At 45.9% G+C, this 17,550-nt stretch overlaps 2 protein-coding genes across 2 annotated transcripts; both read right to left on the bottom strand.

The window, feature by feature from the left end:
• Window positions 1-1,504: 1,504 nt before the first annotated feature.
• On the bottom strand, window positions 1,505-6,167 carry LOC119695867 (gastrin releasing peptide). Its single transcript, XM_038125068.1, is given in 4 exon segments — window positions 1,505-1,906; window positions 5,240-5,490; window positions 6,028-6,073; window positions 6,075-6,167. Coding segments are annotated over 4 exon segments (444 nt in total). The 3' UTR covers window positions 1,505-1,852.
• On the bottom strand, window positions 1,505-14,518 carry SEC11C (SEC11 homolog C, signal peptidase complex subunit). The gene is made up of 8 exons (XM_038125067.1): window positions 14,372-14,518; window positions 13,612-13,721; window positions 13,020-13,169; window positions 11,748-11,867; window positions 11,167-11,224; window positions 6,028-10,771; window positions 5,240-5,490; window positions 1,505-1,906 (listed from the first exon to the last, which is right to left on the bottom strand). Exons 1-6 carry the CDS (start codon window positions 14,411-14,413, stop codon window positions 10,718-10,720), a joined length of 534 nt encoding a protein of 177 aa, XP_037980995.1. The 5' UTR covers window positions 14,414-14,518; the 3' UTR covers window positions 1,505-1,906; window positions 5,240-5,490; window positions 6,028-10,717.
• Between the last annotated feature and the right edge of the window lie 3,032 nt (window positions 14,519-17,550).

Here is a 17,550-nt window from a genome sequence, read left to right on the forward strand (position 1 = left end):
TAGAGAAAATAGTGGAACAAAACAAAACCAAAAAAAAGCAATTAAACAAAAAAAAAACCTCCAACCAAACAAAAAACCCAAAACTCCCCAAAAAACCAAACAAATCCCCCCACAAACAACAAAAAAACCAAACAAAAAACTAAACCAAATGAAACCAAAGGAAAAAAAAAAGAAAGAAAAGAAAAAAACCAAGAAAAGCAAAACCCAAAGCTCATTAGACCAGGACGTTGACATTACCAGTCTCTCTAGCAGAATTAATACCGTGTCTCCTCTCTGAGCATCTCTGTGTTCTGCCAAGGCATTATGTCAAAACTGGCTGACATTTGGCAGTCATCCCTGCGTGGGAGCCGGGCAGTGTGGTGCGACTGAGATACGGCAAACAGCCGCAGCCACGGGGCTCAGCTGGCACCGGAGCGTACCGGGACACCCTGCACGGCCGGGGTTCAGCCGTTCCCGGGCTCCCCTCACGGCCGGGGTTCAGCCGGTGCCGGGGCTCCCCTCACGGCCGGGGTTCAGCCGGTGCCGGGGCTCCCCGGAGCTCTCCCCTCACGGCCGGGGTTCAGCCGGTGCCGGGGCTCCCCGGAGCTCTCCCCTCACGGCCGGGGTTCAGTCGGTGCCGGGGCTCCCCGGAGCTCTCCCCTCACGGCGGGGTTCAGCCGGGACCGGGGCTCCCTCTCCCCTCACGGAGCCGTCCGGGGCTCCCCTCTCCCCTCACGGCGGGGTTCAGCCGGTGCCGGGGCTCCCCGGAGCTCTCCCCTCACGGCGGGGTTCAGCCGGGACCGGGGCTCCCCGGAGCTCTCCCCTCACGGCGGGGTTCAGCCGGGCCGGGGCTCCCCGGAGCTCTCCCCTCACGGCGGGGTTCAGCCGGTGCCGGGGCTCCCCGGAGCTCTCCCCTCACGGCGGGGTTCAGCCGGTGCCGGGGCTCCCCGGAGCTCTCCCCTCACGGCGGGGTTCAGCCGGGACCGGGGCTCTCCGGAGCTCTCCCCTCACGGCGGGGTTCAGCCGGGGACCGGGGCTCCCCGGAGCTCTCCCCTCACGGCCGGGGTTCAGCCGGTGCCGGGGCTCCCCGGAGCTCTCCCCTCACGGCGGGGTTCAGCCGGGACCGGGGCTCCCCGGAGCTCTCCCCTCACGGCGGGGTTCAGCCGGTGCCGGGGCTCCCCGGAGCTCTCCCCTCACGGCGGGGTTCAGCCGGTGCCGGGGCTCCCCGGAGCTCTCCCCTCACGGCCGGGCCGAGGGCGCCGCCTGCCGGACGCGGCGGGAGCAGGCGGCCGGGGCTGGGACCGGGCCGATTCCGCCCCCGGGCGCAGCGGAGCTGCTGCCGGCGGGCCGGGGCCGCGGGGACAGCGTCATCTCCCGGGCACACACGGGGCACGGAGGCTCCCGGCGGAGCGACTGAAAGTACAACACACGCGCTGTCCCGGGGAAGGCTGTGGCCTTTGCTACTGGCTTTTATACAGTGAATTTCACTGCTTAACTCAAATAAAAGCATAAACTCCGCCTTTTTCTTGGTACTATTTATTGTGAATGTTGCAATGTCATGTAGTTTCAAACTAAGAGATGAAATTATTCGATAGGTAAGTCATATAATTAATTGGAAGACCCTTCCGTGACAATTTTATATATATTTATATATATCAAAGCCATTCAAATGAGAAAATGCAACCTTGAAAATGAAGTAGAGGATTTAGTCCTTGATGAACCATACAAGAATATGTGTATTTAAGTACTTTACACAAAGGAATTCTTGTGTACAGAAAAGTGACCGTGTTGATTATCTGATACAATCAAGTGCTTGTGAAATATAGTCTCTTACAGAAAGTATTAAATTTCTGCATGATTTAGTGATCTTCTTTCAGCTTGAAGTACTCTCTTTCATATTCACAACTTGAAGCAGATAGTCCATCATCTAATAAAAAGAAAAATATATTATTTATAGACCAGTCCTGGAGAAAGTAATTCACTAAGATAATAAACCTTCTATAAGTTAATAAACCTAATAGATAACTGCTCTGTGCATTCACATAACAAACATATTCCTAATAATCTTTCTGAAACAGACCCCATTTGTCTTGGTTAGTGTAATAAGCAACTGTCAAAGTAGGAGGAAAGTCATTCTCCCAAATAATTCTGTGTGCCATCTCATTTGTATCCTGTCGCATTAGTGTGAAAAAGGCAAGTAATAGAAACAATTTAAAGTTTATTTTCCAACTTACTTTTGCACTTAGTCCAACTTGCAGGAGAGATTTCATCCCCTTTAACTACATTAACTGTAATTCCCAGAATAAAGAGCAGGCAAGGTATTTACTGAAAATGAAATAACACAGGTGCACTACCCTAAGCCAAACCCCAAGAAGTACTGGACTCACCTGTTCCATTTTTTGACTATTTGTGTGTTACAGCTATTTCCCTCCTCTGAGTGAGTCCTTTAAAAAGAATTATTTTCTTCTTAAGAAATGTGCAGCCCAGTGTGAGCATCAGTAGTGATGCACTGGATGGTTTGGGCTAATAAGAGAGACCCTGAATGGAGTTATCTGAAGTACTTATCTGTATTTATTTCTAGCTTTGGGGCTTCCTGATCTTAAATTTAAAATTCAAGTTTTAAATTAAATCAGCTAAATTTGAAAGCATCCATGAAACAAAGTTCTTGGAGTCTGTTTGTTCCCAGCACAGCCAGTCTTTGCTGTGTGCAGCCAGTGGAGCATAGGGCTGCAGGCAGGCTCCTCGTGCTTAGCATCTCTGTCAGTGCACGGGAATTGCAGCCCTCGGTGGGCATGTGCTCCTGGGACAGCCATTCCAGAAGCTGGCAGCAGGGTTCATAATTTACCTTCTTTTGGTCGCCTTTAGTATCTCAGTCCAACAGGCCACTGCACAGGGAGCAGTAACCTGCTGCAAATCTGGTGTCTGGCTCCTCCTAGAAAATGTTTCTGTTCCAAACTCACACGAAATATGCCTGGAAAAGTATTTCATGCCAAGAACAAATTTTCTGAATGCGCTGTGCCATCATCCTCAGCTTCCTGCACCTGGTAATCCTCTCCTGTGCGTGGACACCTTCCACAGCTGTGGTACAGCAGCATCTTACCCCAAGGTGTTGTCTAACCAAAGTCTGTGCACATGAAACCCCTCACATCCTGACAAACCTACACAATCAACCCCAAAGACCCGTTATGCATTTGTACCACTATGTACACGAATGCCACATTCTGTACATCAGAGTTCCACCTTTATAAATAAGGCCTCTTTTGTTCAAAACAACTTTAAAATAAAAATAATTTTCATTATTTAAATGTTTAGGAAACTATTGCAGCCCTCAAAAGAGTAAAGCACATTCCTTTTGATCTTCATCTTTTCTTCATCTAGAAGAAAGATCTCAAACACCTTAAATTTCAGGTGCTTTCTTGAAGCCAAGGGGAAAACAGGACATCATATCCTGTCTAGGCTGTGTATCATCAGATGTTTGTGTTCAACAGCAGGAAAGTACAGCTACAGCTCCTTTCATTAGATTTTACTTCAGGGTGGAGACAAAGAAACTGTTGAATGATGGGCATCAAAGGTTCTATGGCCAAATGAGGTTCTGCAAGTTGTCCTCTATCTTAGTCACAGGAAAAACATGAGCTTTTTTTACTAATCCTTGCAGAAATCTGGACGCTTAAGGCAATAACCTCATTATTCCATAAGGATGTTCTATGTCTGACCACACAGATGCGGATGTTAATTTACGGTGAAAGTACACACATATGGATATGATTCAACTTACCGGAGGCAACTTCCAGCCCTCCTAAGCAGGATTTATTGACAGATACTTTTAGAAGTCAGAACATTTCCCTCTTTACATTAAATAATGGAATTAGTTCATTTAATTTGATTACAAAGCTGCACACTGCAGAACTGAGGATGGAACAAATAGTTTCTCTTTTAAATAGTATTAATAATCAGTTACTATGATGCATCACTATACAAAGCTACAGCCAAAAAGAAACCTATGGGCAGCATTCATCTCACTGGTGTGAGAGACTTAAATCACAGCTTAATTTAGAGGGTGAATTTTTACCCACATTCTAATAAAAGCCTAAATATTCACCGATTTGATTGTACCAGGATTTCAGGAGGGAAATCAGGCTGAAGTTAGCCCAGGAATATTAATGACATCATATTGCAGTAGGAAAAATTCTTCCCATTGATGTCTTTAAGGGAGCATATTAATCTTTTTATTCTATTTCACTGTCACTCCAAAAAATTCTGAAGCTTTATCACCATGACTGTGCCTGAGGTATTATAAGGAAAGGAATTTTCTTGTAGATCCTGTGATTTACATTAGACCCCAACTACTTTATGTAAAACCTCACTGTTAAGGATAACAGTATTTTATAGGATTTCCCAAAATAATAGTGATTAATCTGTTCCAAAACCTTGTTGTCTTGTGTAACAGCACTAGGAAGAACATCAGCTTGAGGGATGAGGAGGGGCAGCTTATCAGTAGCCCCAGAATCCTTTAGCAAACCCAGGAATGACCACAGCAATAGCCAGCACCACAGGCTGGAGAAAAGGCAAAGGAAACAGGGACAAAGCTGGGACCAGAGAAAATTCTGCAGCCCTGTGGCTTTACTTAGCCCAAGGTAGAACATCCTGGATGGCGATGGAAGGGGGCGGTCATTGTGATGTGGTTCCTCCTGCCCTCACACTTGTTTTTCACACCAGCTTGGCTTTGCTGGGCAATATGTGCTGCTGATGTGATCACCTGAGCATAAAGAAAAGAAAAAAGAAAAGGAAAAGGAAAAGGAAAAGGAAAAGGAAAAGGAAAAGGAAAAGGAAAAGGAAAAGGAAAAGGAAAAGGAAAAGGAAAAGGAAAAGGAAAAGGAAAAGGAAAAGGAAAAGGAAAAGGAAAAGGAAAAGGAAGAGAAGAGAAGAGAAGAGAAGAGAAGAGAAGAGAAGAGAAGAGAAGAGAAGAGAAGAGAAGAGAAGAGAAGAGAAGAGAAGAGGATGGCCCAACCAAGCAGCTTGAAGGGAACCCAGGCACTGAAATCTGCTGAATGAATGCCATGTTTATGCCCACTAGCAACTGAAGTCATAAAAAATACAATTGGTGAGTGACAATCTGCAATCAAGAGAAGAGTCTTACTGTACTGAATGTCTAATACATGAGATGCATTTCTGCTGCTTTTCTGGACAATTCTTTAGTTAGAGGAAGCTGATAAAAAAACTGAAACACATGGAGTATCTTTACAGGTTTTATCTTACTTACATGTTTCCAACTGCTATTGTCATCTGTCTCCCAGGTGTTCCTGGTATACCAGGGGAGCCCTCCTTTTGAAAAGTGACCACTTTTATTTTCATTCCTTTCCAGCAGCCTTAGCAAATACTTTGAGATTTCTTCCCACTGCAGATACTCTTCCAGCTGCTTGATACTGTCAGGTAATGCTGAAAATGGTGTCTTGTTTTTGTCTTCAAAACCATAAGGAAAATCTCCAGTGCTTTTTTTCCCCATTAAGTGTCCTGAAACAACAATTAAAGTAGCACATAATTAACCAAAACGGGTAAAAATTTCATTGTTCAAAAGTCAGCGGGACTCTGCTACTTTCTGAGGGAAGGGAAGGGAAGGGAAGGGAAGGGAAGGGAAGGGAAGGGAAGGGAAGGGAAGGGAAGGGAAGGGAAGGGAAGGGAAGGGAAGGGAAGGGAAGGGAAGGGAAGGGAAGGGAAGGGAAGGGAAGGGAAGGGAAGGGAAGGGAAGGGAAGGGAAGGGAAGGGGGTAGACAATGTCGAGTTGTAGCACTATTGGGAGTGAAGATTTTGTCAGTGTCACACAGTACTTTTAATTTCTTCTGTCTCTTGTGTTACATGGTCAAAGAAAACGTGGCCGAGAAAGGGGCAGCGATTACCAAGTGCTTTGTCTGGAGATAGAGGCAGGCTCTTGGTAAGATTTGCTGGAATAAAAGTGGACGGAGAAGCTGAGGTTTTAGACTTACCCTGCCTCGACACGGGACGCAGGAACCGCGCGTTCCAGCACCTTTGTAGGAGTTAAACCGCACTTACCCACAGCCCAGTGGCTGCCGCGGGGGTAGATCTTGGTGAGCGCGGGGGGTCCCGCCGGGCTGCAGGGGCGCCGCTCCGCCCTGCGCCGCCAGCAGCGCCAGCGCCAGCAGCGGCAGCGCCGCGGGCCGCCCGCCGCGCATCCTGCCCTGCTGCCGGTGCTGCCCCGAGCCGCGCTCCGCTCCGGCCCCGCCAGGGCTCCGTCACGGCCGCCGCCGCCCGCCGCCCATTTATCCGGAGCCGGGCCGGGCGCGAGCAGAGCCCCGCGCCTGACGCCTCCTGACGGGGCCGCTCCGCCCGCGGGGGGGCCGAGGCGGCGCTGCCCGGCGCGGGGGGGCCGCTCTCGCTTCCCCGCGCAGCACGGGCGCGTCCCGCGGGCTCCGCTCCCCGGCTCCGCTCGCCGGCGGTCGGCGCTGGGCGCGGCCCGGGGCGCCTCGGGGCGGTGCCGCCGGCAGCGCCCGGGCACCGGAGCTCCTCGGAGGGCGGCGACAGCCGCGGAGGGGACCCGGGAGCTGCAGCGGGCGACTGTTACCACACTTCTCCTCATGGAGAAAAGCAAGGCACAGCTTTCCCCAGGAATATAGCTGGGACTCACGTTCTCTGAACATCAGAGAAAGAAAAGCACAGCAAGTTCTTATCACTTGCTGTGCCTGTGTTGTGCCAAAGTAGAATGGAATGTAGAGATTGTTTACCCAAAGTGAGGATGTTTTCTTCCCTTGGCCAATCGAGGCCAAGAGTGTGTCTGTGTCGAGAATGTATGCTGGCAATCTCGACACAGTCAGCGAGAGTCATGGATGAGTGCAGTTGAGCTCGTGAGTGCATGGCAGATTCAATTGTAGATTTATAGAATAAAGTACTTCATCAGCCTTCTGAAGATGGAGTAAGATGCCTCGTCATTTTACTTTCCCCTCACTGAGGGGGTCGCCTTGTCTTGCAATAGGCGATGTCACCCGCACCCTGTGGGACCGTACCAGGCGGGCTGCTGTTCGGCTGCACCTGCGGCAAAGGGCCTCCTTGTCCCTCGCTGGAACAGCAAGTCTGGTGCAAAGAGCTTGTTTTAATTTCCAGTTTCACCTGAATTTCCTGTCACAAGTGACAGTAAAGTGGATGCGCGTTTACAGGACTTTCTGCTTTCCCTGCACAGGGACCCTGTAAACTTTGAAGCCCTTGTGGCACCTGGAACTGGGCAACTTTGTAGTAAATGGATGAAAAGAATTCCAGCCTGAAGAGGCAGTGCAGGGAAAAGATAGAGACAGTACATCCCTGAAGTGGAACACCTACAGTGGTTTCACTGGAGTGAAGGTGGGTGAGCAATGGTGGGATATGAAGTCCTGATGTGCTGTTTGTCACCCAGGAGAACAGCAGGGACAGGATGACGCCACATGGAATGTGACGATTTTGCTGTCTAGAGAACTATGGCAAGAGCTGGGATACACCGAGAGCGGAGCTGACTGTAAGGAACTGGCCAGCTGCTCCAGCTAGCCCCACATGACTGGAACTGAACTACCCCTACTGGAAACTCACACGGATGTGAATTAACATAATTTCCAGGCAAACTCTTGTACAATTCCTTTTGAAGTAAACCGTGTATCCTGCTGTATTGAGCCAAATTGTTCCCTTGTTTAGTCACAGTTTGTTGAGTCTTCTTTTACTGATTAATGTGATTCATTCTTTTCTTTTGGTTATTAATTATGCATTCCTGCTTAATTCACAACAGTATTCTCACGCCTCAAGTTGCACTGTGCAGCCCACAGTACAGCTACCAACATGTGCTCTGTGCTGAGTGACAGCTGATCAAATAAAATACTGCCATCCAGAGAAACTTCTAATTGTTTAGAGCAATCAAGGCAGGAAACTGAAAAATTCAGGACATTGTCCATTTTCAGAAAACAAAACCAAAACCAAACATGAATTCGTACTCAGTCCCAAATCTCTTGTACTAAAAATACCATGCAAACAAATAAACCTTTCTCATACGTTGTATATGTACTATGCCTTTATTATTTATTTACTTGTTCATAAGGATCTACTCTAATTCTTAATTGATTACCCTTCTAAGGAAAACAGTAACTTGATTATATAGAGAAATACTATTCTGGACCCCCCACAACAGAAAAGGAACCAGGTACAACCAAAGGATGTTACAAACTGTGAGTGACTCAACTCACTCAAGACAATCTTTACGATGAAGATTGATAACATCAATTTTTGTTTAAATATCAAGAAACAGCTCTCTCTCTCTGTTTTAAACTACCCTTCCCCTTTTCATATATCCCACAGCAAAGCAAAATGTTGCTGTGCTTCATGGCAGGAAAACATTCATGGTTTTTAAATGCTATTACCATGATAACACTTTAATCCGCTTCCTTTCAATTTTAGACAAGCATCATTGTTCTATCAGCAATGCTGATATATTTGCTGGCTATAAAAAGGGATAATATAAGAATGGTGTGCCTTTCATCATTTTCTTTGTAGGGATCCTGGTGTTACACGCAGCCGGGATGTATGTACAGAACAAACACTGGTGGAAGCCTGTCTCCAACGTAATAACAGGCGTGATCACTGAGGAATACTCTGTAAATGTTGAAGATGCTGAATAGACTAATCTCCAGCATTTCCAACCTGCACTCAGGGCAGGTGTTCTGCAAATAACCTCAAGAGTGACTCAGTGCAGATACAGTTCCCTGAAGAACTGAAGACATTTCTCAGAAAAGAGCTCCACAACTTTACAGAGACTGAATAATATGAAATAATAACATTTATTTAATAAGGCCCAGTGTAAGATAGTTGACTCTGTTTGTGCTGCACTTTGGGAAGCCCTGGACAGTAGAAGCTTAAGCGCAGTGATTGCTCATTGCACATTTAACTGGTGCCAGGCTGCTGTGGCAGCCACAAGTTTGGGTTTATGATGTTTGCAGTGGAGGGGTTCAATAATGGGAGAACTCAAATGGGAAGCATTTATGGACCTGCCTGTGGTCCAGAACAGACTACAGGGACCATCCAGCCCAACACCCTGAGCCCTTCCAGGCTGCCCAGAAGCTCAAGGGCGTTGTCCAAGTGCTCCTGGAATGCTAAGCCTGGGGCATCCACCTTCTCCCAAGGGAGGCTGCTCCAGGTCTGAGCCCCCTCTCAGTATGGAATACTGAGACATTCCTGACATTCACTCTGATCCCCCCTGGCACAGGCTCTGAGCCACTCCTGGGACTAGATCCCAGTGTCACACTGGCCAGCTGCAAAATGTGCAACTGCACTCTCCAAGTCAGAGCTGACTGTGCTCGCATTGGGGTAGGTGGATAGCATAAATCTGGACTTCAACAACACCAAGAGAAAGAAAAAAATCTTATTCCACATATACTGTCTCCAAAAAACCACATTATTTTTTCTTAACTGGGATGATACACTTCCAGGAAGACTGCATTAACGATCCCAACGTTATTCTGCCATGCCATTTATTATACTGAATTTTATTTCTATATAATTTGACACAAAATAAGTAATTTTTATAATACAGTTGGACATGAAAACTGCTTAGTAGGACACAAAAGAAGTAATATTACTTGGAGAAATTCAGCAGCTGTCTGCTGAGCATGAGCTGTTGCAACAGAAAAGGTGTCATTATTGTATAATAGAGTATTTTTGCAGAGGTAGGTAAGGGATTACAGAAGAAACAGAACTCCAGAGGAAAAAAGCATCATGCTGTTCCTTATCAAAGCTACAAAAACAAAGCCAGCAAGGAAAACAAGTTCTGCTTTGTTGAAGGTGCAACACTGACATTTGAAGGTAAGAGAAAAATACCAAATTTCATAAAAGATAGTTATCAGGTAAGTTTTTAAATGAAAGATCAATTTTATGTTTAACACTATTCAGGTGTTATATGATAGGAGAGAATAATACATTTTCCAAACTGGCATAAAAGTTCTGGTTTCCCCATCTTGGCAATATCCCTGAAGTATACTACTGTGCTATTCATTCAGTAATTTAACAGTGTTATTACAGCCCCAGAAAACCTTTTTGTTACGTTAGTTTAAGAGCTAGAACACAAAAGGCAGATCATCAACAGCCTGAGTGCTAGCAACACACACAGTCCCTAAAAACCAGGCCTCTAAAAATCAGGCCACCTGGGCTTTTTTCCTTACTCCATGAAGGAGCAAGTTTCAAATTCAAGGAAAAAGCTCTGAGGCCCCATTGCTCAGTACCAAGTCAGAGTGGAACTCCCCTTCGTGGCTGTTTTTGGCAGCCACACCCAGCCAACTGAGGCATAAGTCTGACTAAACTCCTAGAACTCACTACCTGTTCAGAGATTCTGTGTCCTTACAAGCACTGATCAAAACAGTATGCATCGTGGAGAAAAGAGGGCACTGACAGATTAACAATAACCCCCACAACAAACAGGAGGGCAAAAGTGGGTTCAGATGCAGCCAGTCAGTCAAACCCACTGTGGCATGGCAAGAGAGCCCTTGGCTGCTGCGGCCCAGTCCTCCAAGCCAGTGCCAGGCTAGCTGAGAGCAGTCTGCAGAAGGTGGTAAATACATCATTTTGTAATTAGCCAGCAGCCAGCAGCTTCACTCATTAGGTGTTGTTTATTTAGACAAGACAAAAGCTTGCACAGTTTTGTAACCGTATACAGACATGAAACCATCTGAAATGTTATTAGTTGTTTCCCCCTGTACGTCATTTCCCTTTGTTCTTGTGTTTAGGATTCCCGCTTGAGCAGTACATATGCTCCCATCACTGCCAGGAGAGCATACTGCAAAGAAACAGAACACAGACTCATAACAATTCCTCTCCACTGAGCTCTGAAAGCACAAACTGTTCAAAAGGTGCCCTCTCAGACATCACACTTTGCACAATTACAGAGCTCTAGTCCTACAGAATTGCAGGAAGATTTTAAAGTGATCAAGTTTATCAGGCATCACAACTGCATACACTCAACTAACAACATTCTAATAAATGACATGTTTTCAATTCCTTACAAACAACAAATTCTACTGCCCAGGAGTAAGCAAAGAAACCCAGCTCATCCTACGTTAGTTACTAAAACTCAGACACAAACGTATTAACGTGCATGCTTAGAGGCAAGGTCCTTATCATCTGCACTTTTTATTTTAGCAATTCAAGTATTCAAAATGTCAGTATACATACCTTAAATTTTGGGTAGTCATTCATTATTATAGTCACCATTCCTACATAGGGCAAAAACCTGTAATTGATAAAACAGGTGAATGTAAAATTAACCCTCAAATATTACATGAAGTATTTTAATGTTACTCAGTCTGGAATATTTCAGTGCAATCCCATAATTTACGCCTAATGCAGATCTGAATAGGAAGTAAAATTCATTAGTTTTCCTTAATCAAATTATCTGAGAAAATCTGAAGAGACTTCAGCTCATCTGAAGGAGAAGGAGACAAATCAAAAGCTCAAACCTTCCATAAAATTCCTGTGGAATGCCAGAACAATTTCCTAGAAATTCCCAGCAATTGCAAGGAGAAGCTGATTAATATTGTATTTCCAGGTGAACTGTTTGTTAAATGCCCTTTTTTTCCCCCACACTCCACATCAGTCTGAGGACTATAGGAAGCAACTCTTCCAGGTTTTCTTTTAAATTACAATTCTATTTAAGAAATTTAAAAAATACATCAGATCTGGTTTGTATCAACAGCAGAACCGATTTAAGAGTTAATTTTTCTCTTTAACTACAAAGTACATTTTGCTTTACTTACCCTCTTGCTCTTCCCACAACATCTTTCTTCTCTAACCAGTTCTGACCTTCTTTGTACAAGCCTCTATCATCAACTTCATTATTATCCCCTTTAGTCAGAAATTTGATGTTCCCATTTCCTCTAGAAGGCAATGAGGTGATAAACTAAATAGCACTTAATTTAAAAATCTCAATTAACATCTACAAAGCAAATGAGGATGAAAAGTGCTACAAGATTAGATAACAATGTTTGCTCTCAGCCCTGCTTATTGAAAAACCACCATTAAATCATTAACATTACAGACTTTACCGACTTTATCTATCAACAGATATTAGCAAGAAACATTTTTTACAACACTCCTAGATTGTCAACTGATGTCAGCAAGTACACAATGGACACGAAAGGGACATTGTCCATCCAGGCACTAAACTTCCTCAACAAAACCCTGAGTGTTTATCAGCATCTTCGACAGAACACAAATTCAAATAAAGTTTTAAGTTTACAGTCTTCAAATGAATTTTGTTTAAGTACTGATATCAAGAAATGAGCAGTTGTCATAAAGACAAATTAGGAGAAAAAAAATTAAATAGGCGATTCTTGGAAATTTTAAAAAAGCATGGAAGAACAGATGTTACTCAAGAAATAAACACCTTCAGTTCATGGAGCAAATATGTCAGTGCTTGCCACCTCCAGCTTGGCTTTTCACTGTGCAGAACTAGGAGCATTACTGCGGTTTGGAAGGAACTGTTTAGCAGGGTAGGCATCTGCAATCAAGGCCAAACCAAGCCCTCTCCCTGTTGCTTTTCAGCAAGAATTGTCATGGGCAATGTGGCCAAGAGACACAAGAATAAGAAGAGTCTCTTCTTTTAACCTGAATAAAATTTGGAAAGCTTCAGCTAGCAAAGCTCACACACACTGTCAGGCTGCACCCTGATTCTGAATCTCCACCTTCCATCAAAAATCTGCTCTTACAACCAAAGTCCCAACTGCGCGACCAGCAGCACAGAAGCGGATTCTGCTGCCACGCACATTGCTGCTGCCAAGATTCCTCCTAGGCACAGCTCTACCTGCTCCAACCCTGAGCAGCTCGCTGAGGGAAAGGTCTCAGAGCCCCACAAAGTGTGACACAGAACCGGGGACAGAAGTGGATCACATCCTGCAGCTGAGCTTTCTCTCACTGCTTATCCTCGCTTGCTTTTCTCACATACTAAACCACAATCAAACTGACACTGAAAGCCATGGGGAAGGAAAGCAGCTTTACAAACAAAAAAAAAAACCACCAAGTTGCATTACTTTTCATGTACTTTGATAACTCTGTGAACTATTGGAATATCTCTGCCTTCAACTTTAAAAACAACTATTTCACCAGCTCTGATTGGGTCATCGTGGAAATTTGTTAGGAACAGCAGGTCTCCCCTGTGAAAAGCTGGCTCCATGCTGCCACTACAAACAACAAGAAAGAGAGTTTGTTGGCATAAATGAAAGAAGCACCATGAAATCAAAGAACATTTCATTCTTATAGATAAGCCCACAATTTTAACAGAGATCTGTAGCTTCACCCACTCAGTAACACTGTTCAGACCTTTAACAGAACCCAAATCCCAGAAGGCAATCTGCACGAGTTTACCCATTAAGTGAAGGAACTTGGATTTTAAAAGGTCTCACACATTTACTGCTCCTACAAACCTCAGTGGGAACTGGGCCGTGGCTATTGACAGTGTGACTTTTGCTGGAGCCCAAACACAGCTAGAAGAAAGCGAGTGTTTGAGTCCTTCTTTACATAGGTGACATTTCAAATTCCAACTGTATCCCAGGGGAAGGGGGAGGAGACAAAAGGCAAAACAATACCTGGACTCTGAAGCAGAAAGCCTTTCCATCGACTCACCTGAGCACCACAACAATGGGGCTCTCACTGCCAGTCACCACGATCAGCCCTTTCCAGATCATTAGGGCAGAAGACACAATCATAGCAAAATTTAAGACTTGGTAATATAGCTGTGTGAAACAAGAAAATCGGGTTTTAAAGGTCCTGTATTGTATTTAGAAGCACAACATAGACCTTTAGCTCAAGTGCACCACGTATTCAAGGCTTTTATGTTAAATCCTATTCCAACACAAGTCTGGTAGCACAGGTTGCCATGTCAGAATCTACCAAGCTGCAGCATAAAGCTGGAAGCCTCTGTGTGCCTTAGGTTTGGGTTAATCCACTCCTGTGTGTCAGTGACAGACGCAAACACCCTGAGAAAGGCTTATAAAGCTGGGGAAGCGCCCTGGCAAACGATCAGAGCTGGTTGGGTCCCACGGGCCTGCCTCCCCCCGAGCTGGGAAATGCCCCAAAGGGACGTGTGGAACACCGGGCTGTCAGCAGAGGCTGCCCTTCTGACTGACTTTTCTTAAAAAAGAGGAGCTGGAGGAGACGGGAGACGACAAAAGATAATTTCCTGCAATCTAGAAAATCACTGATTTGACTTCCTGCCCCCAAATGCTCCTGCTCCGCCAGCCTTTCCAGCAGCGGATACGCTTTAACCACACTCCTTCATTTTTTGTTCCTTTTCTCGGCAGCACACGGGGACGGTGGTGGGAAGGTCCCTGCAAGCTGGCGTTTGAAATCCGCCGCTCCCGGTGAGGGCTGAGAGCCCCGGTACCTGCCGCTTGTTCATGCGCCGCAGGTCCCCGAACAGATCCATGGCGGCGCCGCCGCTCCCGGGCCAGCGCAGCCCGCGCCCAGCGCAGCGCCAGGGCTGCGGCGGGACCCGCGCTGCTCTCTGGGATCTGTAGTCTCCTTCCTCTCCCGCCCTGCTGACGCACAGGCATCTCCGCAGCCAGGCGAACCATAACTCCCAGATGCACCGCGGCCAAAGGTCCTGAGGGCGAGGACCCTTCCTTCTCGCCTCTGGAGGTGCCTGAGCAGCTGGCTGTACCGAGGGACCATCGGGGAAGGCTCAGACCCCTCGACTCCGGGAAGAGCCTCACCCTCCCTAGAAGCATCGGGACGGCTGCGCCGTTCTCCCGGGCGCGGAGAGTCTCGGGTCAGGCGACTGCTGCGGGCATCCCGGGGCCGCCGCTGCGTGTGCGCAGCTCATTGGCGGGAAGGGGAGGCGGGGGGCGGCCGGGGGCGCTGGGCGGCGCTGTCCGCCAGGGGCGCTGTGCTGAGCGCGGGAACGCCGTGAGGGGCCGTGAGGGGCCGCGGCCGCGGAGGGTGCGAAGCCAGCGAGCGGCGTGGCAGTGTCGTCCTCAGCAGCTTTGAGAGGAATAATTTCATCGCAGCAGCTAGCGGTGACCTCAGCGTTTGCTCAGGCACCGCGGCACGGCCCCGATCAAAGAGCGCAGAGGCCCAGAAAAGCCGCGGCCGTGTGCGGCAGCCCCTCGGTGCCTCGGTGCCTGGCGGCCCGCAGCGATGGGCCGGGGCTGCTCGGTGTGCCTGGCAGTGGGTCAGACCCCCAGCCGCACAGGCAGGCTTCACACCCGTTTCCAGTTCGTCACTGAATGGTTGCATGAGCCTGAAGCAGCGAGCAGCCCCACAGATACAAATCACAGCCCAGAGCCTGATTTCCTGAGAATTAAATGGGTCAAACCGAGTGAGGCATTCAACAAGTTTAAAATTAGCCCGTGAAGACTGAGAATGGGCGAACAGAGAACAGAAGGAAATGCTGCTAAGATAAATGGAAACAAACCGTCTGACCAGAGCAGTGTTTTTGTAATTTGCTAGAAATACATCAAGATTTTAATGTTAGTAAACAGTTGGACGAAACAGACAAGGACTGACTAAGAGAGGCAGAACTGACATTAGACCAGAGGGGAAGATGTGTCTCTCAGGAACGAAGAGAAATGGCAAATTTGAAAGAAAGCTCCAAGGGCACCAGGTAGGCATGATCTAGATAAGATCCTTCATCTCATCTAATTATCTTCCAGTGACACCAGTATTCTTTTATTTACTCACAGGAGTTTCTCTAGGTTTACGTCATTTCAGGTTAGTTCTCTGCTATCCTTTTAAATACTCAGAGAAAAGCATCTGCTACTATCCCCTTTGAGGAGATACAATATTCAGAAGTAATTACTAAGAGAGAAGGAAAATATACAAGAGCAGACTCAAAGGTGGTGAAAAGATTCTGAATTTAATTTGTGCAATTAAGAGTTTAATTAAAAAGGTGTGTAACAAAGTTATATCTTTTGTACAAGTGGGGTCTGCCCACTGAAATGTTGTATTGACTCTTGCGCAGCAAAAGGTTTTCTGCAATTCCCTGAGCAAGTTTTTCATACCATACTATTTGGACAGATTTTTTTTTAAATAGAGTTTTTTGCCTTTGTGTACAAATCTGCTTGCCTTTATTTTTGTAAAAAAACTCCAAGAAAACAGAGATTAAAAATGGTGATTGGGACAAAATTGATACAGGCAGTACAATCAACATAAGGGAGACTAACAAACCTCAGTGTCTAAAAACCTCATTGAACATACCATTAATTTACACTAGGGTTCAGACCACTAACTCATAGCAATCCAAAACAGTTTGACAAAAACATGTTTGTTACATTTGCTTTGCTATTGGAAGGAAATCTCTGTCATTTCTTATGGTTATAGCTGTACATTCCATTTTAGCTATTAATTCATTGTATTAATGCTGGGTACCATATCTGCATTAATATGAAAAAAACCCACAAGAAACCAGCTTTTGTTCCGAAACACTGTGTATCACACTGTGTATCACACCCAAATTCCTCCTAAAGTACTATAGATTTAATCCTTACTCTGTATTTAATTATATATTTGCACTTAACAATAAATATTTGAGACTTTTCTATTACCTGGTCACACAAGGAATGGCTGAATGTAAATGGATGAATTTTCATCCTAGACTAGATTGCAGTACTGCCACTCACAGAACAAAGACAAATGGCTGTCACAGAAGAATAATCTCTGTGTTATTTTTGGGTAGTGCTTTATTCATCAAACAGGCAGAAAATTGTTCTTGCCTATGGTGAAGCAGGGATATCATTTTTGGAGGCAAAAACAAGGCCCTCAGCAAAGGGAGATGGCAGCAGCTGAGAGAACATAAGTGACAGAGTTCAGTGTTAGAACAATTCCTGGCAGTCATTCCTGATGGAGAGAATTACAAGTGGAATTCGAGGTGGTAAAATCTAGTTCTGTAACAAGCAGAGGGAAGAAGCAGAGTTAGTGTATGGAGAATTTAGAAAAGTCAGAAGGCAGCTTTGTGTTGAGACCTGGGAGAATCAAAGCTGCTTATGCTTTTGTTCACATAGAGGGGACTTTCTTTTGTCTGAGGCACGAACCCACACTTAATTCTGAGACTGCAGTTCCTTTGCCTGTTGGTTTGATTGTGCTTGGTGTTTGATAGCTCAGAAAACACTTGGACTCCTCCGCTGTTTGTGGTGAGGCAAGAGAAACATACTAGGAAGTTGCTTTTCTTCCTTTTCCGGAGATGAAGGGAATCACCCACACCAATCTTGGTGGCTTTGTTATTTTACCATCTGCATGATTTATTTTACTAAAGGTCACATGTATTTTGAAATCTTTCCCTGTGCTGGATGTTTGACTTAATATTTGTACAGTAGATCTTCTGGAGCTCTGCAGCTAGAAAATCATGCTAGTATTTCAGTACACAGAAAATGTAGCTCTTGACATTCTGGCAGATTTGCCAGACCTTTGCACTCAGCCAGGCATTAGTACTACCTGTATATATAATATTGAATGACAGCTCTTTGTTTTCCAGGGACTGGTCATGGGCACAGAACTCTCCCCTCTTCTGGATACTTTTATTGCTTGTGTTTCATTGCAGTTTTGTAACAGTAGAAAGACTATTTGCTT

Source organism: Motacilla alba, chromosome Z (assembly GCF_015832195.1).
Source record: "Motacilla alba alba isolate MOTALB_02 chromosome Z, Motacilla_alba_V1.0_pri, whole genome shotgun sequence".
Lineage (NCBI taxonomy): Eukaryota > Metazoa > Chordata > Aves > Passeriformes > Motacillidae > Motacilla > Motacilla alba.